Genomic DNA, 27,385 nt, shown 5'->3' on the forward strand with positions numbered 1-27,385 from the left:
TTTGTTTCTGTTTTATTGCTTTCGTCCCCAAGTTTGATTTTTTCCTGCTGTCTGGTCCTCTTGTCTGCTTTGTTTGGTTCTAGATCTTTCTGGTGTGCTGTTAAGTTACTGGAATGAAATTCTCTAATTTCTTAATTCAGACACTAACTGCTATGAACTTTCCTCTTAACACTGATTTCATTGTGTCCCATAAGTTTGGGTACTTTGTGCATTAATTTTCACTGGATTCTAGGAAGTCTTTAATTTATTTCTTCTATGACCCAGTGGTAACTTAATAGAGAGTTGTTCAGTTTCTGTGAGTTTATAGACTTCCTGTTGTTTCTACTGTTGTTGAAATCCAACTTTAATCTATGGTGATCTGAAAGGATACAAGGGGTTATTTCAATTTTCTTGTATCTGTTAAGACTTGCTCTGTGACAGAGTATGTGGTCAACTTTGGTGAATGTTCTATGAGTTGCTAAGGATAAGGTATATTCCTTTGTGTTTGGGTAAAATGTTATGTAGATATCTGTTAGGTCCATTTGAGTCATAACATCTGTTAGTTCTATTATTTCTCTGTTAAGTCTCTGTCTGGCAGACCTGCCCATTGGTGAGAATGGGGTGTTGAAGTCTCCTGGTATTAATGTATGGGGTCCGATGTGTGATTTAAGCTTTAGTAATGTTTCTTTTTACAAATGTGGGTACTCACATTTGGGGAATAGATGTTCAGAATTGAGACTTTATTTTTCTTGTGATTAATATGAAATGTCCTTCTCCATCTCTCTTGATCAATTTTGATTTGAAGTCTATTTTGTTAGATATTAGGATAGTTATACCTACTTGCTTGTTAGGTCCATTTGATTGGAAAATCTTTTTCCAACTTTTACTCTGAGGTTAATGTCTGTCTTTCATGTTGTGGTGTGCTTCTTGTATGCAGAAGAGGTATGGACACTATTTTCATATCCATTCTATTAGCTTGTGTCTTTTTACTGACAAATTGAGTCCATTGATAAGAGATATTAATGATCAGTGATTGTTTATTCCTGTTATGATGTGAGTCTAGCAGGTCTGCCTTTATATGTTACTTGGCCCTTTTCCCTTGTAGCTTTTAATATTCTTTCTTTATTCTGTATATTTAGTGTTTTGATGTCTTTCTTTTCTGATTCAATTTGTTTGGGATTCTGTAAACTCATTGTATCTTTATAGGCAAAATTTTCTTCTATGATTTTGTTAAATATATTTTTTGGGTTTTTGAGCTGAGATTCTTCTCATATTCCTATTATTCTTAGGTTTTGTCTTTTTATGTGGTCTGAGATTTTCTGGATGCTTTGCATTAGAAATCTTCTAGATTTTTTTTTTTTTTTTTTTTTTTTTTTTTTTCGAGACAGTTTCTCTTGTAGCTTTGCTTTCTGAGTACTTCGTAGCAGTGCTCAACTCAGAGATCGCTGCTCTGCTCCGATGCTATTAACTGCCAAGGTAGATTTTATTTTGACTGATGAATCCATTTCTTCTATCGTGTCTTCAATGTCTGAGATTCTCTTTCATCTCTTGCATTCTATTGATGATACTTGTGTCTGTCGTTCCTGTTCGCTTATCTTATCCAGATTTTTCATTTCCAGAATTCCCTCTGTTTGTGTTTTCCTTATTGCTTCCATTTTGATTTTCATGTCTTGAATAGTTTCCTTCACCTGTTTGTTTAGTTCTTTTTTTTTTTTTCTTGGCTTTCTTGGCATTCTTTAAGGGATGTGATTTCTTCCAAGTTTATGGCTGTCTTTTTCTTGATTTTTAAGGGAGTTTTTCATCTCCTCTTTATATGTATATATATATATACATGTGTGTGTGTGTGTGTGTGTGTGTGTGTGTGTGTGTGTGTTTATTTTATAATTAACTTAATTTCACATATCAGCCATGGATTCCCCCGTCCTCCCTCCTACCACCTCCCAGCCCTCCGCTCCAATCCACCCCCTATTCCCACCTCCTCCAAGGCAAGGTCTCCACTGGGAAGTCAGCCCAGTCTGGTAGACTCGGCCCAGGCAGGTCCAGTCCCCTCCTCCTTACACCAAAGCTGAGCAAAGTGTCCCAGCATGGGCCCAGGCTCCAAAAAGCCAGCCCATGCACCAAGGATAAGTCCTGGCTCCACTGCCCGGGGGCCTCCCAAACAGTTCAAGCTAATCAACTGTCCCACTTATCCAGAGGGCCTAGTCCAGTTCCATGAGGGCTCTTCAGCCATTGGTTCACAGTTTATGTATTTCCACTAGGTTGGCTATTTGTCCCTGTGCTTTTTCCAATCATAGTTTCAATATCTCTCGCGCATACACCCCCCCCCCCGCATACAACCCCCCCCCCCGCTCTGATTTGACTCCTGGAGCTCTACCTGGGGCCTGTCCATGGATCTCTGTATCCGCTTCCTTCAGACACTGGATGAGAGTTCTATCATGACAGCCAGGGTGTTCGGCTATCCGATCACCAGAGCAGGTCAGCTCAGGCACTCTCTCGACCATTGCCAGTAGCCTACAGTGGAGGTATCTTTGTGGATTTCTGGGGACCTCTCTAGCACTATGCTTCTTCTTATTCCCATGGGGTCTTCATTCATCATGGTATCTCCCTTCCTGCTCCTGATCCAGCTGGTACCTCCCACTCCCCTAAGCTCTCTTTCCCCCAACCCTTGCTCTCCATTACCCACCCCACCCCCAGTTTGCTCATGTAGATCTCATCCATTTCTCTGTCGTTGGGTGATCCCTGTGTCTTTCTCAGGGTCCTCTTTACTAGGTAGCTTCCCTGGAGTTGTGAGTTGCAGTCTGGTTATCCTTTGCTTTATATCTAGTATCCACTTATGAGTGAGTACATACCACGTTTGTCTTTCTAAGTCTGGGTTACCTCACTCAAGATGATTTTTTTCTAGTTCCATCCATTTGCCTGCAAACCTCATGATGCCATTGTTTTTCTCTGCTGAGTAGTACTCCATTGTGTATATGTACCACATTTTATTTATCCATTCTTCAGTTGAAGGGCATCTAGGTTATTTCCACATTCTGGCTATTATAAATAATGCTGCTATGAACATAGCTGAGCATGTGCTCTTGTGGTATGATTTAGCATTCCTTGGGTATATGCCCAAGAGTGGTATAGCTGGGTCTTGAGGGAGGTTGACTCCCAATTCTCTAAGAAAACACCATATTGATTTTCAAAGTGGCTGTACAAGTTTGTATTCCACCAACAGTGGAGGAGTGTTCCCCTTGCTCTACATCCTCTCCAACATAAGCTATCTTCAGTGTTTTTGATCTTAGCCATTCTAACGGGTATAAGATGGTATCTCAGAGTCGTTTTGACCACATAACCAAGCTTCATCTCCTTTTTAATGATCTCAATCATCATCATAAAGTTGGTTTTAAGGTTGTTTTCTTGTGCTTCAGCTGTGTTGGAATATTTAGGGCTTGCTGTAGTGGGTTGGCTGGGCTCTGGTGGTCACACATTGTCCTGACTTGTTGTTTTTGTTCTTACCTTTCGGCATCTGGATTTGGAGTGATTATAGGTCTAGGTTCCAATTTCTGGATTTGCCTTTGTTGGTGGATGTTTTCTTCCTTAGTTTCTGTTTTCTCTCTGGTCTTCTGGACCCTGCAGTCTATGGTTGAGTAGAAAGTCTCCACCCACATTGGGGCTGGACTTCTGAGGGTCTGGATGGCCTCTTGGTCTAGCAGAGGGTTGCTGCCTGAGTTTGGGGCTGACGTTCTGACTATGTATGTGCATAGCCTCTGATCTAGCCAGGGCTTCTCTGGGGTTCAGACACTGGCCTGGCTTCTGGTGAGGTAGGAGGCTTCTGCCTGGTTTTCAGGGAGTTGCCCTGGTCTCTGGGGGTTCAGAATGCTGATCTGACCTCTGAGGATCAAGATTCTGGCCTGGACTCTGATGGGATGGAAGGCTTCTGCCAGAAATGTGGGCCAGGATATGGTGACAAAGAGAGGAGGGGCAGTTAAGATTATGTTGGGTAAGCATGAGGGGGCAGGCAGTCTTACCTGAGGCTCAGGATGCTGACCTAGCTTCTGGGGGAAGAGGCAGTTTCTGCCAGAGGTGTGGGCCTGGATAATGTGATCCCCTATGCTTTTTGATTACACTGTTTTTCTGTTGTTTTCCTGTGGATAATTAACTTGAAGTAAACTTGGGTATGTCAGCAAAATGAACTCAATTCAGATTGGTTCATTGCTCTGGAATTCTGTCACATTTGGTGAGTGACCTCATTTCTCAAAGTTGTATAATAAAGTGAATTATTATATGATAGTTTCCTCCCTGCTTCACCTTTCCTTGATTTCAGCACTTGACTCCATCTTGGCCTGGGTAGGAAGTCATTTGCTGTAGCAAGGGCAGCTTGCCACTCATTTTTTCTCATTTATTTCCTTTCTACTAAACCTACTATGAGCACTATAATTTTGGTTCCTACTAACTTTTATATGAAATATGAAAATAATCTTCTATACACACTCATTACAAGGATATGTGAAAGGGAAAAATGAGAAAAACTAGATAAATAGCCGGGCGGTAGTGCTGCATGCCTTTAATCCCAGCACTCGGGAGGCAGAGCCAGGCAGATCTCTGTGAGATCTAGGCCATCCTAGGCTACCAAGTGAATTCCAGAAAAGGTGCAAAGCTATACAGAGAAACCCTGTCTTGAAAAACCAAAAAAAAAAAAAAAAAAAAAAAACTAGATAAATGACAGAAAGAACCCAGTATCTTGACATGCCACAAAGCAGGGAAATGTTCAGTCTGTTTGGAAAGACTGCGCTGGCCATGCCTGGAACAATGTGAACACCAAACTAAAAAAATGATAATAGCACAATGTACTGAATTAACACAATGACATAATCCACTGAATAAAGCAGGGGTCCATGCACCCAGAATGATATAATAAATAATGAACGAATAAGTAGAGGAGAAGGTGAAGTTCTTGCTTAAGTTATAATGTCATCCAACAAATGAAGAATTATAGAATTGTAGGATCATTAGTGACTGCATTAAAACCATCACATAAAAGAATGATAAGAGACAGGATATTCACATAATGTCACGTAATTTCTTCCTATCAATTGCTTATTAACCAAAATATAAAATGTAAGAGCTGTAGAGTAGAGTGACAAATTAGATACTGACTGTCCTTTGGTTCTTTTTGTGACATTTAGACATTCTCTAATGTTTTAATTTTCTGTACAACTTTTGTCTTTTCTGATATTTTCTTGTGCTGTGATTGAATACTTATAACTTAGCTTTTTCTGTTATAATCTGAGTTCCTTGGACATTGGGAAATTGTCTTAAACTTGCCTTAGTTAGGGTTTCTGTTTCTGTGAAAAGACACCATGACCACTGCAACTCTTATAAAGGAAAACATTCAATGGGGTGGCTTCCATTTTCAGAGGCTTAGTCCATTATCACCATGGTGGCAGTGTTCAGACAGACATGGTGCTGGAGAAGTAGCTGAAAGTCCTACATCTTGCAGGCAACAGGAAGCAAACTGAGATACTGGGTGTACCTTGAGTATATAGGAGACCGCAAAGCTTACCTCCACAGTGACACACTTCCTCCAACAAGGCCATACCAACTACAACAAAACCACACCTCCCAATAGTGCCCCTCCCTTTGGGGGCCATTTTCTTTCAAACCAACACAAAATGGCTTTGCCTACTACATACAAGAAGTTCCTCAGCATAATATAAAAGGTTAAGAAATACTTAACGGAGAGAAGGCAACGGAGGAAGCAAGAGGGTCATGGAGCAAAGAGAACGATGGAGCTAGAGAAAGGGGACAATGGGTGATTGGGCAAGTCGGATGCCAGAGAGATTAGTTGGCCAGATGAAAATTAAGGAAAATAGAACTTTCAATATAATGGAGCAACTGAGGAAAGAGAACTGACAAGGCTGACTGAAGATCAAATTTCCTTCAGTGCCACCAGATGACCGTCACCGTGGGATGTGATGCTCTGGCCAGTAAGTACACTGCATAAAATATGTCAGCATGTAAAGAAAACTAGCCACAGTTTCAGTTTATGAAAGTGGTTAATCATGGCTGGGAGGGGGTTCAGTGGATAAAATGTTTGTTGAATAAGCATAAGGATCTGAACATCCCCAGAACACACATGAAATCTGGGCACAGCAGCACTCATCTGTGATCCTAGTACTGGAGGTAAGGTGGAAACAGGTAGATCCTAGGGTCTCACTAGCTAGACAGTCTGGTCTAATGGCAAGTCTATGGTTCATTGGCAAACCCCATCTCAAATAAAGAAGAGAGAAGAAGAGAGGGGAGGGGAGCAGAAAAGAGGAGAGGAGAAGGGAGAGGAGGAGAAGGGAGGAGAGGAGAGGAAGATGCTAGAGGTTTACCTTGGCCTCCACACATGCACACATAGACAAACACTCCCACACATATATAGGAGTATGCACACACACATACACACAACTTTTTAAAACTGGTTAACCAAACTCTATTCTACTATTACCAAAAAACATTAAGAATTACGGTTATGAAATCTGTATCACAACATGGAGGAGCTAATGATCAAAGTGAGAAAACCTAAAATTTAACCTTGTCCATGTGCTGTGGCAGTGTCCAAGGACAGGTGGAAAAATGGCAAGGTGGTAATGGTAATGATAGAAATGAAAGCAAACTATTCTTTATTACAAAAATTTGCAATATGGCTATATCTGATATTTTATATACAAATAAGAGAAAATTACAGAAAGCTAAGACAGTTTCTATGGTTTTCTCTGATATCCTACTACAAGAGGGTACAAGGATAATCAAAGTGTGCTATATACATATATTGAAATGCCACAGCAAAATTATTTTTTATAATTAACATGGGCTAATGCGATAGCTCAAGTGTATGAAGGACCTGTGTTTTTGGATTCCCAGAACTCACACACAAAGCTAAGCATAGCCACACATGTATGCTTGCAACCGCAGTGCTATGGAGCTGAGACAGGAGGATTGCTTGATCTTACTGGCCAGTTGGCCTATCTAAAAAATAGCAAGCTCTGGGTTTAATAAAAATTCCCATCTCAGCTGGGCTGTGGTGGCGCACCCCTCTAATCCCAGCATTTGAGAGGCAGAGGCAGGCTGATCTCAGTGAGTTCGAGGCCACCCTGGTCTACAGATTGAATTCCAGGACAGGCTCCAAGGCTACACAGAGAAACCTTGTCTTGAAAAAAAAATTCCTGTCTCAATAAAGAGCTTTATACAAAGGAGGGTATTTTATGTCCTCCTATGACCTCCATGCACACATGCGTCCACATACATGAACACAACACACACAATGAAAAGATGCTTTATAGGCATAGAATGTGCTTGCTGCATATATGAAAATGTCTTATTTAATCCCAACACCATGCCTATGAGAAAGAGATTATGATGATCACTCTTTAAGGTCAGGTTGCTAATGATGGCACTTGCCTCCATGATGTTGCCATCTTCACGTGCACTCAAGCCATTCCCAGGGGAGCTGGCATCTAGTTCCGCTCACTCTCCCTGTACCTGGCTTGATCTCAGAGATTCCAGCTGATAGACTGCTGCAATAATAAAGTTATGCATCTTTCAAAACTGAGTCAAAGGCTCATAGGGTCTCCCAGAGTACTAGGATGCTCACCAAAGCATACAATGTACATATGAATAAAGTATGAAATGGTGCTTCCTAACTATGCACAATTTTTAAGTTCCAGTTAAAATGCATAAAAAATAACTCATTAAAGCTTGAACTTAGAACAATTACTCTAGGACACTCAGAAGCCAGGTGAAACACTATCAGAGTTCCAGCTGGTGCAGAAGTTAAGAAAGGAATCAACAGCCATGTGCCCTGAAATTCTGACTTATACATCTGTGGGGGCAGGGAAGTCTATCAAGACATGAAGCTTTGCTTAGTTTGTTTTTTCACTGCATTGGGTAATTGGAACCCTAAAGTATATAAAGCAAAATATTACCAATGTTCTCACAGCTCCTGAGTGGCTGAGTTGGAGCTTGAACTCAGATCTGCATTCCTGAAAAGCATTTGTGTGTGTGTGTGTGTGTGTGTGTGTGTGTGTGTGTGTGTGTATGTGTGTGTGTGTGTGCTCCTTTACAAGTATCATCATCATGTTAAAGTTCTCCAGCTAAAACTTTTATGCAACATATATTTGGGTCTATAAATCAAAGCATTTGTCACCACAAAGCTGGGAGTGACCTAGGCTGGACTGAACTGGTAGAAAAGGATACTCTTTTTTTTTTTTTTTTTTTTTTTGCTTTTTCGAGACAGGGTTTCTCTGTGTAGTTTTGTGCCTTTCCTGGAACTCGCTTTGTAGACCAGGCTGGCCTTGAACTCACAAAGATCTGCCTGCCTCTGCCTCCCAAGTGCTGGGATTAAAGGCGTGAGCCACCACCGCCCGGCTAGGATACTCCCTTTTAAAAGAATAAATTTGGTTTGTTTTATCTTTGATTGAGTTTTAAAACAAAGGTTCTATAATCTTGGTTGTTTTTTTGTTCTGTTTTGTTTTTTCGAGACAGGGTTTCTCCGTGTAGTTTTGGTGCCTGTCCTGGATCTCGCTCTGTAGGCAAGGCTGGCCTCAAACTCACAGAGATCTGCCTGGCTCTGCCTCCCGAGTGCTGGGATTAAAGGCATGTGCCACCACCGCCCAGCCTATAATTTTGACTTAACAGTATATTTGTTTCTACACATCACAAATGTGTGTATATACATATATGTATTAAATTGTATATTTGCATGATTAATATACATTAATTAATAATTGTGTATATTATAATTAATATGTACATATTATAGTTAATAATACCACTTAAAAGGTATGATTAAAATTGACTCACAAACTAAGTGAGCTATCACATAAAATTAACCTGGCTCTAGTTTATAAAGTAACACGAGTTTTACAACAAAAGTGCCAGCTCCAACAGCCCCAACAGATTTTGATCAGCCACTGGTCCCAAAACAAGAGAGATGAGTAATGGTGAGAGTCAGAGAGAGGAGGTTTGATCAATATGGCCATGTTGGAAGGGACAAATGAAAAAGCCCAGTAACTCCAAGTCTATCTTTGGGGAACTGACAGAGTTTTACATTTAAAAAAAAAAGTAGGACAAGGGGCAAGAGGTATATATAACTAAATAGTCACAGTCACTGAGTGCCTTCACTGATCATGTTATGAGTTCTGGTCTGTAAGTCCTTGTGACACAGATGGACAAGCTTCCCCTAAAGACTGTTTTCCTGTTCACTCAGACTCAACACTATCACATCCTATGGACAAGTCTTTCCTAGTGCCATGGGACATAAAACATCTGGCTTCTGAATGCACAGATGTACCGCTTGCCCAACAAGACAACTGTAAACTGAATTCCCCAGGAAATGCTACACTTACATTGATTGTGGCTGATTGATGGATTAGAACTCTGTGACTGTGGAGAGCTGAAACAGTGTAGTCACAAAGTCTAATTGTCTTAGCTATATTTAGTCCCTTTAAAGCCATTTAGCACTCACCTTCTGTACCTCAATGTCCTTTCAACTACCAGGCAAAACCTTCAGACGGCATGAAATTAGCAGATCATGAGCTGCCAGCAACTCAAAAGCCATCAGATAGCATCAAAGCCTATGACACAGCTTTGCTGTAACCCACTGACCTGACGTCCCCACTAACACATTTCATAAGTGCCTTAATCCATGACTTTATTCAGTGATGATGGGAGCTCATGTAAACTTCCACATTGGACAAATCATTTGGGGGATTTTTTCTAGGTTATTTCTAGGCCACAGCCACTCCTATTTGGCTCAGAATAAACAATCTCCTGCTACCTGTGAGGTAAGAACCGTGTATTGTGTTGACACTTGGTATAACACTTGCTTTGGGAGGCTCTGCAAAACATTTAACAGTGTCTTTCTTTCATGTAAAAAGATTTCCAAGATTCCAACAAGATAAAATTTTCATGGTTTGGGGCTTTGCTACAGTTTTATGGATGAATGACTCAGGAACCTCTTATATGTTCATAATAGTTTTAAAACAGAACAAAACAAATCTTCACTCTGCTTATACTTGACCTAAATGTAAAAAAATTAAACCATGTTTTCCATACTATAGATGAGCATGTTCCTAGGTGGCCAAACTTGACCAAGTCTCCCCTGCCAAGGCAAGCATTCTCTCCTTTACCCTTTGCCTATCCTGAAAGAGGCCAGCTACTGACCCCAAGAGTCTGAGGTCACTGAAATCATCAAGATTGCTGCCTCAGGTGGGAACGCAGCTCAAACACTTAGTACCCTTCCAATCCCTCCAGGTTAGAGCAGAGGGTTCTGGAGGAGGGGAAGTGGGCATTTCATTCTGCCCTGGTGAATCCTAAACATAGAAAAGAGAAGAGGAAAAAGAAAAATAGAGACAGGTTTCTTTGCTTTCATTTTGCTTTCATTTCCTCTTTCCCCTCCTCTTCCTCCTCTTCTTTCTCCTCCTCCTCTTCTTTGCCATCTAGGCAAAAGAGAGAGAGGGTATAAAGGCCCCCATTTCCTTTTTAAAATCAGATTGAGATTTGCTGTAGCAGGTGGATTGAATATATAAATCCATCTTCCTCTTCTCACTTCTAGCCCTTCAAGTAAACCAAAAGTGCATGCACGTCAGAAAAAAAGATACCCCTTCTTTCTTTACCATCACTATACGCACTCCTGATTTCGATATGCATGTCCTCAAACAACCCTGCACCCAGTTCCTCCCCATTAGAGCTGGGAAGCATAATCCAGAAGGGAGCACCTGTCCACACGGGTGAAAGGCTGAAGATACACTGACTGCATTTTGCAAAGTTCAAAACACAATAGCAGCGTTGTTGCCCTCTAGTGGTGAATGACCAGAACATCTGTTAAAAGGGAAGTTCCCAGTCCCGGAACAATTTCTCAACAAAAAACAAGCCCTGGACAACCCTAGAGAGTGAGAGTTGTCATTAGCTTTCTGACATTTACATCAAAAATTTATTGCCATAAATGTACATGCTGAGTAACTGTTGTCATTTTATTTGGCTGCCAGTTAACAGTGACAGAGCTGTGGCATACAGGGAAACAGTCATGCATGCCTCTCTAAAACAGGAAGACACCAATGGTGATCGGAACCTCAGCACTGACAACACTGGATTTGGGCCTTTGATAATGATAATGGCAATCTCTAGGTTTTGAGGATAAAAATTCAAAAGGGACAATGGATATTTATGTCTGTAGATGCGTCACTGAAATGCTCATTCTACACGGGGAGGCAAAGAGTCTAAACCTACTGTGTCCTAAGTGAAATCCTCCCAATTTAGCTATTGACAGATGGAAGTGGGGTGGCAGAGCAGCTTGCCTGCCTCTGCTCCACGCCCCTCACTCTGCAGCAAAGCTGCCAGTCAACATGCTCCACCCACTCACAGGGCACACAGCCCTGCCATGCAGAAGAGAGGTTGGCTGGGGGAAGTGAAGCTCACAACCGCAAGGCCACACCAGCTATGGACACACCGGATCCTCTGTGACTGCTGCAGGACACCGAGTCACCACCTGAAGAAACAGTGCAGAATAGAACAGGGCGGGCCACAAAGAGAAAACATTCGGGCAACGGAAGGAATTAAAATCAGAGTTATAACTATACAACACATACATCAGATGATATTTCATCCATCAAATAGCAATAGCACTACAGGAAAACAGCAATCAATACAGAAATGAGTGAGAAGGATGAAAATTGTGGCCAAATCAAAGGGTTAATTGCAAATGAATTCTAGAATGAGAAAGAATTAACATAGCATAATTATTCTGGGATTTAAATCTGGTGAGATGTCTCAGACAGCAGAATAAAAAGACAAACTAGTTTAAATTAGACATGCAGCTTAAGAGGCATGGAATGTCAGCTGACTATAACTGAATCCAATTAATAGACTAGAGGTCATGAGAAAGAGAGATGATTAGAGAGAGAGAAAGGAAGGGCATCAGAAAATAATATAGAGGAGAAAGAAAGAAAAAGGAGCAAGGGAGAAAGAAAAAAATGGTAAGCACTCTTGATCTGGAAAACTACCCTTAGAAATATTTTTTTACAAGTAAACAAAAACTGAGATTTTTGTCAACAGAAGATCTAGCACACAGAAAAACATTAAATGGGAATATTTGGGTTGAAATAGAGACACTGGAGAATAGCTCAAATTCCTATAAGACTATCAGAACCAGCCTGTCTGCTGTTTGGATGGAGCTTTTGCAGGCAGTGGTAAACACCAACAAGCCACTGGCTGGGCTACTTAGTGCTATGACCCAGGATGCCTTCCACAGGGACCTGGTATCATGGAAGAGCTACTCCAATCTTGCCTCTGAAGTGCCATAAAAGAAAGCTACCCCTTTTGGTGAAGGCGGGAGAGCTGAGTCCACCACATCTGCAGATAGGATTTCAATCTGCTGGAGGCAATGACTGCTAAATGCAAGAAGCAGGATGGAATCACATCTGACTAAGATGATGTCTTTCCAAATTCTGGAAGAGCCACGGACAAAAGGCTAAGGGAGCTTCATGATCCACATGAGCTGAGATGCTGGACTATGAGAGGCCTTAGCTGGGGAGTTGATGCCAAGTGTCATTCAGGAAACTCAGCCCAAATACACAGCCTATGACCATAACAGGGTTGGCAGTTGAGAAGCATGGACAGGGCAAACAAAGCAGTTGTGGGCCAGCAGTGTGGGCCAGCATTATGGGTCAGCATTGTCCACCAGGAATATGTGCTAGCAGTGTGGCCCAACCGTGTGGCCCAGCAGTAGATGGTATAGAAAAATGAACAGGGGCTTGCAGTGGTGGTGCATGCCTATAATCCCAGCACTCGGGAGGTAGAGTCAGGTGGATCTCTATGAGTTCAAGTCCAGCCTGGTCTACAGAGCGAGATCCAGGACAGGCATCAAAACTACACAGAGAAACCCTGTCTCAAAAAGAAAAGAAAAAAAGAAAGTGAACAGGGGCCACACAAAAGAATTCCATCCCCACACCACCTATCAAGAAAGCAAGGACCCAAAAGTCTATGTTTGGGATTTGTGAGGTCAAAGTCAATGATGTCCTGAAAAAATGTTCAGAGGTAGAAAATATATCGGCAATGATGCTTCCAGCCCAGCTGGAGATGGTGCAGAAGAGAATTCATTAAAACACACATGTTCAGGAGAGTGATCTGCCCCTCAAGCTGTCATCAGCAGGTGAGGTGGGAGTACATGTGTAGTAAAAAGATAGGAGGTTTCTTTTTCCATGGTGAAAATGTTCTAGAAAACAGAAGTGTACCAAAAACTGATGAACTGTGCATCCACACTAGTGAATTTTATGGTATGTAATTTATATTTCAATTTCAAGGAGGGATCCAAGTATTTCAGCCATGATACATTTTGAGAAAACAGTATCTTTTGATTCAGTTGACATGGTGAACTTGAGATGGATTATAGAGGGTAAGTGTGAAAGATTAAGTCATGGAAAGTAGAAACTTAACACAAAATAGACTGTATTTAGAAACTGTAAAAGAAAAGGTTTATAGCTTAGTATATTATAGTATAAAACCTCTGCACACCAGTATCATTCATAACTTAAATACATGAAAAAGTGGTATATAAAAGAAAAATATCTGTACCATGTGACAATGGTTTAAGATCCAGAATAAATGAGTATACTTTCCAAAAGTGGCAAATCAATCAAAAAATAGGCTAAAAGACAGGAAACATCTTAGAATTCACCTAAGAAGAAATACCAACATCCTATAAGTGTCTGAACACCGTAGCCAAGGTCAATACCAATGATCTGGCAACAGTAATTCCAAGTGTTCCAGGCGGGCATGAGATGTACAGAAAGGACACTCATGTGGCCCGGCAGGTGCAAAGAGAGCTGATGCAATCCTTCAGAAGAAAAATTTGGCAGTGTATCTCAAAATCTGCATATTTAAGCTCAGGAATTTCAAGTCTAAATAAAACCCGGGGATGGTGGGGGGTGGAGGACTGCATAAAGAGTGGCTGGCGAAGGGTGCGCACCGTCGCCAGCTTATTTTAGCAAAACACAGGAATCCTCAGATGTCCATCTGCAGACACATGCTTAGCTAACCCCATCAATATTGGTGGCCCTGCACAGTCTCCAGTCCCTTTGCTTGAATATCAAGACATCAAGGTAGTTTCCAGGAAGAAATTAATTTTCAAAATACTACTCATAAGGACCAGAAAGAGAGAGCTCAGCACCCGGTGCCAGACCAAGTTAGAGTCCCCAGAACCCACAATGTGGAAGGAGAGAACCGACTCCCACAGGCTGTTTTTTGACATCCATATGCTCACACACACACACACACACACACACACACAACACACACACACACACACACAGAGAGAGAGAGAGAGAGAGAGAGACAGAGAGACAGAGAGACAGAGAGACAGAGAGACGCATGCACACCCCATAAACATGTTAAGCATGAGATGATTTGATAGAAAGCAAAACAAGAGAGAATCCTGTCACATATTTCAGGATGTCAACTACAGTCACCTCTGGTAAGGAGACCAAGCTAGAAAGGGGTAAAATACATTTTCGGCTCCAGATTTACATATCACTTCATTGTTTGAATTTTTATAAGAACCGAGATGAGCAAGATTTATGTAAAATATAATTTTAAAATCTACCTTTTGTATCTCCAATGCTGTGTAAAGCTACCTTCAAGTTTTTATTAACCTCGTAAACAAAACAGGAGAAATTTACCTTCCAAATTTTCAATTCTTTCAATGTTGTTTAATGCTAGGTTCAAGTATTCAAGTTTCTTGAGTTTGCCAACATTTTCTGAAATACAAATAATATAATTAATTAGCCTTTATGAGAGAAGACTATTTCATAACTTACCATGAAAATTATACAGAGAAACATGGGTAACACATGGCCAGCAGCTTTTCAGAGCTTTACTGTCTTAGTCAGGGGTTTATATCGATGTGCTAAATCACCATGACGAAAGGGATTGTTTCTTCTTACACTTCCCAGGTAACAGTCCAACACTGAAGGAAATTGGGGCAAGAAACTCAAGGCATGAAACTGGAGGCAGGAGCTGAAGAAGAAGCTCTGGAGAAGCGCTACTTACTGGGCTGTTCCTCTTGGGTGGCTTTGTTTGCTATCTTATACCATCCAGGACCGCCAGCCCAGGGATGGCACCGCCCACAGTGATCTAGGCCCTCCCACGTGAATCATCAATCAAGAAAACACACCAGTCTTGCCCACAGGCCAATCGAGTGGGGAAATTTTCTCAGTTGATGTTCTCTCTTCCCAAATGACTCTAGCTTGTGTCAGGTTGACATAAACTAGAGAGCACATCTATACAACAGCCACTAGTTTTCCCCTCTTCTTCCCTTCTTCTTAAGAGTACCAATGTTTGCTCATTTTTCTACCCATTTCCAACTCCACTGGGCTATATTTAAGAAAGCTGGCCAGTGTATAGTACCCAGTATCTCCTGCTGTTTGAAGGCAACAGAATTTAGAGTTAAACCAACCAGCCCACAGCATCTCCTGACAGCCATGTGTTATAGTAAAGGATGCACATCACAAGTATTCACAGTCAGTTAGGCAAAAACTTAATGCTCCCTGCTTCAGGACTCCCTGTATCTTTCTACTACAAGATGGTAACAAGGAGAGAACTCTTATTCCTTTAGTGCTCAAACTTCATGAGGGAACCGCCTGTAAATAAAGTCTACCCTGTGGTGGGAGAAAAGAAAAAAAGGGATCCACTGCTCTGGAGTGCACTCTATCTGGACTTATGGTTGGACAGGATAAAAAAAAAAAAAAGTTTCCTTATTGTTAAGCCCTGGGAAATGGGATTTTCTTTACTTTTAGCCAAAGTTAACCAGACATGGGATTATCTTTTTAAGTAAATCTGGAAGGCCAGTCAGACAAAACAAGTATGAGCTAGTCAAGGAATTGTTGAGTAAGTGTCTCTAAAAACAGCTGATAATAAGACACAGCTGACTGTCTTGTATACATCATATTATATCCTAGGCTTATCAACTATATTAAATCTTAAAAGCCACTTAATTACACTTATGTATTTTGTGCATATGTATGGGTATGGGTGAATGTGCCATAGGATGTGTGTGGGCATCAAAAGACAATTTGTGGGAGCTGGTTCTCTTCTGCCACCATGTGTATCCTGGAGTGTAAACCCAGGTCACTAGACTTGGAGGCAAGCATCTTACCTACTGAGTAATCTCACCAGCTAGAAGTACTTTTATTGGATTCTAACAAAAACTACATGAAGTAAAAATTATTGCCATCTCCTTTTTTCAGATGAAAATGCCAGTGTGGAGAGAATTAACTCACATGTCCAAGAGTAATGATAGAGCCAAAAGAATTTGATTCCAGAGCTGTGCACTAAATCATTAGACTTCCCTTAAAAGAACAATTCCTTCAGATGAAAAGAAAGATGATATCCCTGTGAAGACATTTGAATTTTGGGCAGCCTTGACTAACTAATGCTGCTCTCCCGGATCCTCGGAGATATTATGAATAGCAAGCATGACTTACTATTATCACACTAAGCACTATTCAGAGTTCATCTAAACTTAAATCATGTAAATAGCCTCATAGATCTAAGAACAACAACGTTAGTTCTTGGGGCCTCAAGTCCACTGTTTTTAAAATGAGAATCTGAGGATGGATTAAGCTTCTCTGAGGAATTAAATTTCTGAGTAGTACTAATGTTTACAAAAGGGTCTCTAGCAACATCTGAGCATTCAGTTGTCAACATATTTGGAGGTTTCTGTGTGCCAAGAATCATGAAAGGCAGAGTGTCTGTCTACATCCTGGACAGAAATGCTCAGTCATTCCTGTTCAAATTGCCACCCCACAGTGGGATACTTGCTTTACAAAGAGCTCTGCTTCCTGGTCGTATTATTTGTGCAGCCCTCAGATGCTAGAGTCACCCAGTGGAAATCAACACAAGACTCGTACAAGAAGAATTACATCCCGAGAGACAGGGAATCAAACTGGCCAGGCGAAAGATGAAGACTGTAAGTAAAACTACATAGCCCCTCTCCAGCAGCCTGGAGGGAGTTGGAGAGCTCTGAACCCAAACCACTGTGGGGGCTGTTGTCACCAACTGCCACAAACAGGCCCACAGACTTCTGGTTAACCAAATCCCTTCACCCTTGACAGAAGCTTGTCCACTACCCCATCCCCCATCCTAACAAGGCCCACGGGGGATCTGTTGGGAGAGCTGATCACTGGTGGCTGCCTCCATAGGCTCTGCACTTTGGTGGAACCCCAGATGGTCCTTGGCTCACACTTGCTTCATGGCTGAGCAGAGCCTTCCTCCCACAGTCCATCTGTCCCACCCAGTGAGCCAGGGAGCTCTAGGAAAGGCAGTTGCTTTGCAAACTTCCACCTCAATGGTAGGACAGCATGTGTGGATCCTAGAGAAGTACTTTTACTTGCTAAATACATGCCTAAATGCCCATGGGTGGAGCAGCATTGAAAAATCCCATTATTAGAATTTAAAAGTGTTTAATTTAAGAATACTTCGGAAGCAAAAATTTAAGCTTTCTCACAGCTCTGAAAAGGCCTGAAATACTATGCTACTAATTAGTAATTGTGATGGACCCAGCTGTGGAGATTAAAATTTCGGGAACTCTTTGAGATCTGTACAATTAGCATCGTTCTTCAAAGCGCCCATGAATAAAAGCTGGTGGTTTTCTCTGACCGCCTTTCTAATTGAACAGTGTGCCAGAGTTTCCAGTTCCTGGTAAAGCAAAGGATGCCAAGAATATTTATCTGAAGAAATATATAGTTTTACTAAATCTTCCAAAATGATGCAAATCTGTGCTTTTTATAATCCTCGAGCCAATTTTCAATTACCCAGAGAATCAGCAGCACCCACGCTACCAGGGTTTCTCAGCCTTGGTAATGTTAACATTTTGAGTTAGATAATCCTCATCCTGTGCAGTAGTGTCCCTGGCCTCTTCCGAGTAGGACCAGTAGCTTACACACCTCCAGCACACACACACACACACACACACACACACACACACACACACACACACATCATAACCAAGATAATCCCAGCCATAGCTCAATGCTCCCTGTTGAGAGCCATTACATATCCCTGAAAAGTTAACTGTAACCTCAAAGCTGACCCATGTACTCCAGCAGTGGCACTTTATCTCCACTCACTCCATCTATTCCTCCAATTCTATTCACTTCTCCCTCCTACCTCTGGCTTCCGTAGGCTAGCTGAGACAACCTGGGCTAAGTAATGACATTAGTAGCTTGGGAGTTTTCACCTACTAAAGTCTTATTTCACTATAAGCACAATAGTCCCTACATCACCCCATCCATCCTGTACCCTGAATTACAAGAGGTGGTTTTAACAGTGTTTTATGAATACCCCAACTCAGTCCTGATCAGCTTAACTGATTTGTTTATTTTTTTCACAGAGCTCACAAATAAGTGGCAGGGGAAGGGTTCACAGACAACTCTACCTGAGACCTGAGCCCATGCATGCTTTTACCATTAACGGAGGGTTGCTTTAACAAGAAGTGGGTCTCCACTTGTTCCTGTGTGGCAGGACCCCATTTAATGGCTCTGTAGACCATCCTTGTATTTGTCCCTTAATTCATTGTTAAGGCAAGGAAGGATGAAGAAGATAGGGAAAGACCAATTTATCTAAGAGGTAATTTGGGAGAAGAAACCTGGGCATTCTAAGTCTTTCCTTTCTCCCTCCTTCCCTCCTTTCCTCTTTCCCTTCTTCCCTTCTTCCCTCCATCTCTCCCTTCTAGGATGTCCCTGCCAGAGAACACATGAGCCTACTTGGTTGGGAGAAACTTGTGGGTGCTCAGCTTGGCCTATAACTGAGAGGTTTATTCTGAGGGTAGTATTAGCAAGTCTATCTTCTTACTAGTCTGTACTACATTCTGTAAAGGCCTCTATCAGTTTAGCGGTTTGAATAAAAATGGTTGCCATAGGCTCATATGTTTGAATAGTTGATCCTCAGTTGGTAGACCTGCTTGAGAAGGATGGAAAGGTAAGGAGGTGTGGCCTTGGAGGAGGTGTGGTCTTATTGAAAAAGGTGTGTCACTGGGAATGGACTTTGAGACTTCAAAAGTCCATGCCTTTCTCTGTCTCTCTCTGCCCTGTAGTTGTTGTCTCAATGTGTAAGCTACTCCGGCACCATGCTTGCCTACATGCTGCCATACTCCTCACCATGATGTTCATAAGCTAACCCCCTGAAACTATAAGAAAGCCCCCAATGAACTCTTTCTTCTATAAGTTGCCTTGGTCATGGTGTCTCTTCACAGCATCAGAAAAGTAACTAATAAAATCAATTACAATGCTAACATTTTGATCTTTGCTCACATGACTTCTGCACTTACCTGTCAATTCCATTCCAAACTAAAACCACCTTAATATACCAAACTGATCACAATACCTTGTACTCGACAATATGGCATAACTGGCTAATGTAATGTGTGGTAATCTGACAAAGACATTTAAAAATATATACTTATTTTTCAGAGCAAATTTATGTTCACAGAAAAAAACTTAGTAAAACTTATAGCTCTCATATACCCCATTTCTTCCCTACCCAACCCCAAATTACTGGCCCCAATACTTTATTTATATCCTATACCAGAGTGTAGACTCATTACAATTGATATGACTACTTTGACATATCATGACCCACACATTTACTCTTAGTATAATACATTCTGTGTATCTTGACAAACACGCAACTACTACAACATGTATCTGCCATTATCCTCCATGCTCTATCTGCTCTTCACTACTACTAGCTCCTGGAAACCACTCATCTTTTTGAAGTTTCTATAGTTCTGCCTTTTCCAGAACATCATAGTTAGATGTATGTAGGCTTAGTTTTTTTTCATATTGGTTGCTTTCCCTTAATATGTACATTTAGAGCTTCTCTATGTGTTTTCATTTGTTCTGTAACCATTTATTTCATGGATTGATTCATTCACCAACTGAAGGATATCTTGGTTGCTTCTAAGTTTGGGCATCTGTGATTTTTTTTAACAACAACAACTAAAGAATGTACTGGTGTACATGTATTACAAGAACTTTTAAATTCTAACATGGTCTTTCCAGTTTTACAGAGAGATATATAGCCATGACAAATGAATGACTCATTGTGAGGGGGGGCTACCCACCACCCCCACATTTCCCCAGAGTGCTCTTGAGTAGGAGCAACAGGAAATGTTAGTTAGAAGGATTAGAGAGGGGAGATAAAGATAGAAAATACAGGATAGCCTCAAGAGGGCCTGGAACCTAGTCTATTGGGCCCTGACTGTCTCTGCCCTAGGGTATTTATAGAGACGCCAAGGGGTGGAGCAAAAGACCTCTCCCCAGCATAGCCAAATACAGACCATCTCAGATACCTGCACTCAGGCCCATGGTCCAGTCATCCTCTCTATGCAGACCTGCTGGGTAAAGCCACTAGGAAACCTGAAAATGGGTTCCCACAACTCATATCCACCCCCTTTGAAAGCTGGTAGGAAATCATGAGCATACTTAACCCCATTTCCAATGCCATAACAGTATCCCTCTGGGCAGCATGGCCAACTACACACAGGAAGGCCTGGGGAATATTCTGCAAACAGCTACTTAAAGGTGGCTGTGTCTCTTTCCCTGTGGCCTTATTGTTCAGTTATTTCCCAAAGTTCTCCCACTCAAATGTTAAAAAGTAATGAGAACAAATGAATGACACTTACCAATTTTTCCAATGAGGTTATTTTGAAGATAAAGAATTTTCAAATCCCGGCACCATTTGTCGATATGTTCTAGCCTTTCTATTTCTTGCTGATGCAAGGAAAGTTCCTCCAGGGAAAAAATGACACAGTCGTTGTGCTCAGCATTGCGTCTAATAAGATCTTCTGTGACTGAAAGAAATTTTGCAGCGTATTATATTCCCATTTCCAATGTTCAGTGTCGGGTTAGTATATGATTAATATGCTGGAATTTCTTTGCAGCTAAGTGTTGATTCTTCGGGCCCAAGCAATTTTTAGACAGAGAGATCAGACAAGTGCTGCTTGCTGCCCACTTTAGGGAGTCTGTGCACAGTCGTGATGTGAGGCAAAGAGAAGAGACACAACAAAGCCTCAAGTCTCATTTGTCTCTCTCTGTGTAAGGTCTATGTAAGTTTTGTTGCATAGATGAAGAATTAGCAGTTGACACTGCAAGAATATGAATATAGGCTGTCCCAGTGGAACCAGACCAAACTGGATGAGATTCACTATCAGACCTAAGACAGAGCAACTGAGTCACAATCTTACGGACAAAGGACAGAACCTAAAAAACTTCTCCCACCATCAAATAAGGGAGGCCACTTATCACTTAAGCAATTAATTGCTCATTTAGAGCTTCAGAGAAAGAAAAGAACAACCCAGATTCCGGATCTTGCATTGAAGATTGATAAAGTAGCTCTTACTTGCTGTATTTCCTGGAAGAATAAAAAAGAAAGGAAGGAAGGAAAGAAAGAAATAAGGAAGGAACTGCTTCTATGAAGAGCAAAAATGAGAGGGAGTTCCCATTTTCTAACAAAAATTATGTATAGCACCAACTGCCGAGACCCAAGTCAGGGAAATGTAATAAAGATGGCACCAAGGGAGTGGAAATAATACCATGGTCCACTATTGGATCCAGGAACAAAATCATGAATCATATTTATAAGGTGGGCTGGAAGCAAATAGGCAACAATAATGGAGACATTTTGCATTTCCAGTGTTCATAAATATGTTTTTTTAACCCACCTTACATTATCAGTAGAATGTACAAATGATTCCTTTTCATCCCAATATATAATGAAGGCTTATTTGTTGTCTTCTATAATATACCAGGCACTAGTTTAAATGTTTTGAATGATTAAAGTAGTGATATGTAGACGTATGTTTTACCCTCATCAGGAAAGTAACTGAAGCACAGAGTTTCCATAGCTAGTTTCCATAACTAGATCTTGGCTGTGAAAGCTATAGCCAGTTTTGAAATGAACAGCCCAATGGAAGACCATGTTAAAACACACTTTTCAAAATCCTACAAGGGCAATGCTTAAAGTGCTGCACATAGTTAACCTAGTTAAAATAACTTCCTTTGAAGTGACAAATCAATAAGCCAAGTGAAGCCTACACTTTCTAACATTTGCATGGAAACTTGATCTGTTGGGTGCACATAATAAAAATTCCAGTCGAGAAAATTATAGAATTTTCAATTGTAATATGGTTTCTTTCAACCACTATTTTTTTTTTAATCTTATAGTAGCTAAATAGCAGCAGTGTCTCATTTAACACTGAACCACATAGGGTTGATGCATCTGGGTAAACTACAATTGACACAGGATGTTCTGTGGTAACAGACTTAAGTGAAGTGATGAATTACAGAGACACAAAGGAACAAAAACAGCCTGTGAAATTTCTTCAAAATGTTGGGAGTGCTTTATGAGAAGCAACTGCTTTGTCAAACATATCAAAACATAGCAAAAGACAATTTCTTTGCTCTAGCAGTCCAGTACTAGTTTCTGTGGGAGTTGGAAGGGACAGCACCTTGATTACATCACAGGGACATAATGCTTATCCTTGGAAACATTCCACAGGGGTGGGGTCTGTTTCAGGGATTAACACTTCTGCCACCAGCAATCAAGACCTCCTTACCAACGGTGAAACACCTGAGAGCTTGTCACAGTTTCTGGAATGGAACAATGGAATAAATATCACATACTTGTGGTCACTTCATAGATTGGCAAAAAAGAACATTTTTCCCCCAAGTTCCTGGATATCTTTGTATTCATGTGCAAAAAATGTTTGAGTGGAGAGTAACTTGGTTATATACATGACATAAAAATGACATTCTTCCTATGCTATTCTATAGTATATTAAAAATGGAAAACTTATGGAGGTTTTGTATGTATTTTTAGAATCTCAAAGGAATTTTTCTAAGTTAAATAAAGAGGAAATATAATTTAGCAGACCACTTATTCTTAACCACTGTATGACACTATCTTCTACATGAGCAAGTAAGAACCTCTGGAGCTTCCTCAGGCTCCTGAATGTGTAGACTTGTCCAGCTGAGACAAGTTCCTCATGCACTATCAGCTGCCACACCTCCATGCCACATTCTAAAAAATAGAGTTTTGCCTTTTTAAAAGATAAAAACATGTATGAACTCCACTGTTGTAGAGTATTATTTTAAGCTGTGTTACTTATGTTTATGTTGCATTTGTCTAACTCTGTGAAGCTGTGATACTTAGTCTGTCTAAAACACCTGATGGTCTAATAAAGAGCTGAATGGCCAATAGTGAGGCAGGAGAGAGAAATAGGTGGGGCTAGCAGGCAGAGAGGATAAATGGAAGGATAACTCTGGGAGGAAGAGATCTAGGAGTCAGAGGAGAGAAGGAGGAGGACTCCAGGAGCCAGCGACCCAGCTACACAGCCAGCAATGGAGTAAGAAATAATGAAAGGTACACAGAAATAGAGAAAGGTAAAAGCTCAGAGGAAAAAGCTAGACAGGATAATTTAAAGTTAAGAAAAGCTGGCAAGAAATAAGCCAAGCTATGGCCAGGCATTTATAATAAAAAACTAAGCCTCCATGTGTGATTTATTTGGGATCTGGGTTGTGGGCCCCCAAAAAGAGTAAGAGTAAAAAACAACTAACAACACTCCACTGCTTGTTTGCAGTGGGTGGAACTCTGTTCTTTCCAATGGGAGGAGACAGGGTAACTTGAGATGACACTTCTTTAGAATAGTGTGGGGGGACTCAGGTTGAGAGGTTACAACACTACACATGATGAATGTTCATGCTGCTCCAAGGGCTGCCTCAGCTGACAGGCAGAGGTGGCTGCAAACCCAGTCCTGGGATAGACAGGCTAAAGGGATTGCAAAGAAGCCTAAAGGGGCAGCCTGACTAGTTCTGGCTTGCTCGATCCCTCTGCTATGTCTGGAATGTCTCTACTCATTTACAAGCCAGCTTGCACAAATGATTTAAGAAAAAGACCAGAAAGCAAAAGCAACAGCAACAACAACAAAAACCTTCCTAGTAACCAAACATTAAAATAGGGTATTAAATTTACCTTTGTGTTGGACACACACACACACACACACACACACACACACACACACACACACTCACACACACACCAAGTTGGGTTATTTTGTTTGTTTCTGTGTATTTTGTTTTTGGGTTTTTGCCTTTTGTGGTAGGGGTCCAACCTGGGGCATCTGCCATTAGGCATGTGACCTATGGAACTACACCCTTAGTCCCCCATGTTTGTTCAATAACTGAAATCAACTGGCAATGCATAAGTAGTGACAGTCAACTTGAGAATATAACCAATCAGTTATATAAACTAAAATCATCACCTCTATCTCTAATCTACAAAAATTCTCTTAGCAAACATGCAATTTATGTTATGGATTGAGAGGCATAACCAATATTATCAGAGCTATTTTAATGAGATGTGATAATTATTTACCACTTCTGACTAGATTCTCAAGTGCCTAATGGTGTATCTGTGACTTAGACTACAAAACCCACAAAAGAGGATGGATTGTTGGAGGTTGTGCTGCTATTAGACCCGAAGTCTATGAATGAAGAAGATGTCCCCATCTAGAAATTATGCCCTCCCTTTAGACCATGCCTAGGAAAGGAACAATGAGTCCCATATCTGCTCCTAAGTTCCTCACTAGCCACTTTGAAGGATCATTTCCAAAATAGACTATACCACAGTGTTTGCATCCCCAATACCCACAGCTTCCAAGGAGCATCTGTTTGTCAGATACATGGATGATTTGATATATAGGCTTGAGTGTGCATGGGGTGGAGAAAGAATAGGAGATATAGACAGGGAAAGAAGAGAAGTGGGGAGTGAGCCATAGATCAGCTCTCCTTGAGTCTCCACACTCTAGCAGAGACCCACAAGAGACTGAAAAGTTATATTAAGTGTATTCTTTGTGTTGTATGAAGATGTACTTCTCAAAGGAGGAATGTGTAGTTTATGAAGCAGTTCGGTTTATAACTTGATGGGCCATTATTTATCTTGTCCCAAAATTCTGATTGAGGCTTCATTTAATATCCACATAAATACATAATCTAACTAGTTTGAACACTGGGAGTTGCTACCCATGTCAAGTCAAATGTGCATATGGGAACCCTGGTAGCATCTTAAGTATTACCTGATCCATGATTACCTACATGACCCACCCAGATAACCTGGCTGTAAAGGTATCACAGCTCTGTTGTCTCAAACTCTGTGGTGGTATTTTATTTGTGCTTTGATAAATAAAGCTTGCCTGGAGATCAGGGGGGAAAGGCGGCCATTTTAAGTAAACAAAGTCAGGCAGCACATGCTCTTAATCCTATCACTTATCAGGCAGGGTCTCTGTGGGTTCAAGACCATACTAGGGAACACAGCCAAGTGTGTTGACATACATCTTTAATCCCAGTACCAACCATAGAGAACTGGAGGTCTGTATAGACAAGCATTGACAAGGAAGTGAAGTAGCTGGGCTAAGAGCCAATGAGAGGGCACAACAGCAAGGCAATAAAGGTGTGGGTAGACAGGAAGTAGCTCGCATTTAGAAGCTGCAGAGTTGGCGAGGTAAGGTTGGCTGGTGGCTTTTCCTATTTCCCTGATCTCTACGACTTTTACCCCTATATTTGGCTCCATGTTTTTTTATTTAATAAGGCCATATAGAAATTTTTTTTATAAAAGTCTTTGCCACTTTTTCCAGCCCTGAAGACGTACTGCATGGATGAGGTTTCTGCTGGTACCAAAAAGTACTTAGTTCCCTTGCTGCATCTCCCACAATATAAGAAAGTCATACCATTGCGCTATTATATAAGTAAAACAGGCTCTCAACGTGTGATTATCAAATTTTCCCTTTCCTCATCATGGATAGACAATAGGAAGAAATTATTCTTATCCTTATTTCCTAAGCGCAAGAGTGAAAAGAGTAAGAATCACTATCGGTTTAAATGGGAATGATGAGGGAAGCTCCTTTAGCATGGATAAGTAAGCACACAGAGAGGAGGGACCCCACAGCTATGCTCAGAATGATAGTGTTTCTGAGTAGCAACTACTGTATACCATCAGAAATATTTAAAGTGTAGAATCACAAAGGAAGTTAGAACTGTTTATTCGAAATTTTCCTTTTTGAACTATTTTTAAAAACTAACATTTTTTATGTATTCACTGAAAATTTCATACATTATATATTTTGAACATACCCACCCACTACTGCCTCCAAGTCTCCCTAGTACCCCTAATCTAATTCCCTCAGAACTTCATGACCTCTTCTTTTGTTGTTAATAAACCTCTTGCATCCAATAAGTGCTACATGAGCATGGGTGGGAGGCCATGTACTGCGGCATTCAAGACCCAGGGAACATCATAGAAGGGAGACAGATAGAATGTAAGAACTGGAGCGGGGGATGGGAGGAGGAACTGTAAAATGTTGACCTCTGGACATGGTAAGTTGTTGTAATTCATCAACTTAGGGCAGCTGTGGTTCCAAGCACAAGATAAAGCCAGTCAAAATTCAGAATAGGCTTATTATAGGCCAACTGCTATGTTATGTCACTCAGGAAATTGTTACATAACACTGCCTTACCTGTAATGGCAAACATCAGTGTGGAATCTGGAATCTAGATTCAGTCCCTGAGAAGAGATGTCAAGAGTATCTATCTACATGGTACACGGAGATGATAGTGTTTTGCACTTTTAAATAGGAAGGATTTTGCCATTTTACATACCACCTAGTTTAAACTATGCAATCTCTAATTCCAAACAATATTGCCCACCTCCAGAAAGTCCTACATCAAGTAATATGGCACTGCGCTTACATGAGATGATTCTAGGACTTAAAAATTCCTCAGTAGCATTAAACGCTCATCACACAACAGTTTCAACACCTATTGGATGGTATAGAGAGCATGTACATGAAATGCTGCCTTTGCTTTCTCATTCAGAAAACCACAAGCAACAAAATAGGAAACTCACATGAAACTTTAAAAATGTCCTACCGAAAGGAGGGGCTAACCAATACCTGCTTGGCTGTGGGAAAGGGAGACCAATGAAGGATGCTGGCAACTCTAACATAGTTATCTCATTAAAGCCAGGCACTGAGGAATCAAAGGCTCAACTAATATTGATTAGCCAGCCTAGGCCTCTTGATTCTTTAACATTTATCTGCACAATGACCTTGTGCAACCTGAGAAGATGGCTTAGTGGGTAAAACACATGCTACAGGAGCATGAGGACCTGAATTAGAATCTCCAGAACTAAATGAAATAGCACACGTCTCTAATCTGTTCCTACAGCCAGATGGGGCATGCAGACAAGAGAAGCCCTGGAAACTCACAGGCCAGCTAGCCAGACAGACAGAAAAGACAACCTGTCTTTAACAAAGTGGAAGATGAGGTCC

The 27,385-nt window shown here is 41.0% G+C and overlaps 1 protein-coding gene across 1 annotated transcript in view; it reads right to left on the minus strand.

Moving 5' to 3' along the window:
• The window catches only part of Lrrc6 (leucine rich repeat containing 6), a 109,012-nt gene that overhangs the window by 76,493 nt on the left and 5,134 nt on the right, over positions 1–27,385 (minus strand). Inside the window, exons 2-3 of the mRNA XM_028876017.2 lie at positions 20,687–20,854; positions 14,685–14,762 (exon numbers count right to left, since the gene is read on the minus strand). Of these exons, the coding sequence (XP_028731850.1) occupies positions 14,685–14,762; positions 20,687–20,854 (246 nt within the window). The remainder of the gene's footprint in view (positions 1–14,684; positions 14,763–20,686; positions 20,855–27,385) is intronic.

Source organism: Peromyscus leucopus, chromosome 20 (genome assembly GCF_004664715.2).
Source record: "Peromyscus leucopus breed LL Stock chromosome 20, UCI_PerLeu_2.1, whole genome shotgun sequence".
NCBI lineage: Eukaryota > Metazoa > Chordata > Mammalia > Rodentia > Cricetidae > Peromyscus > Peromyscus leucopus.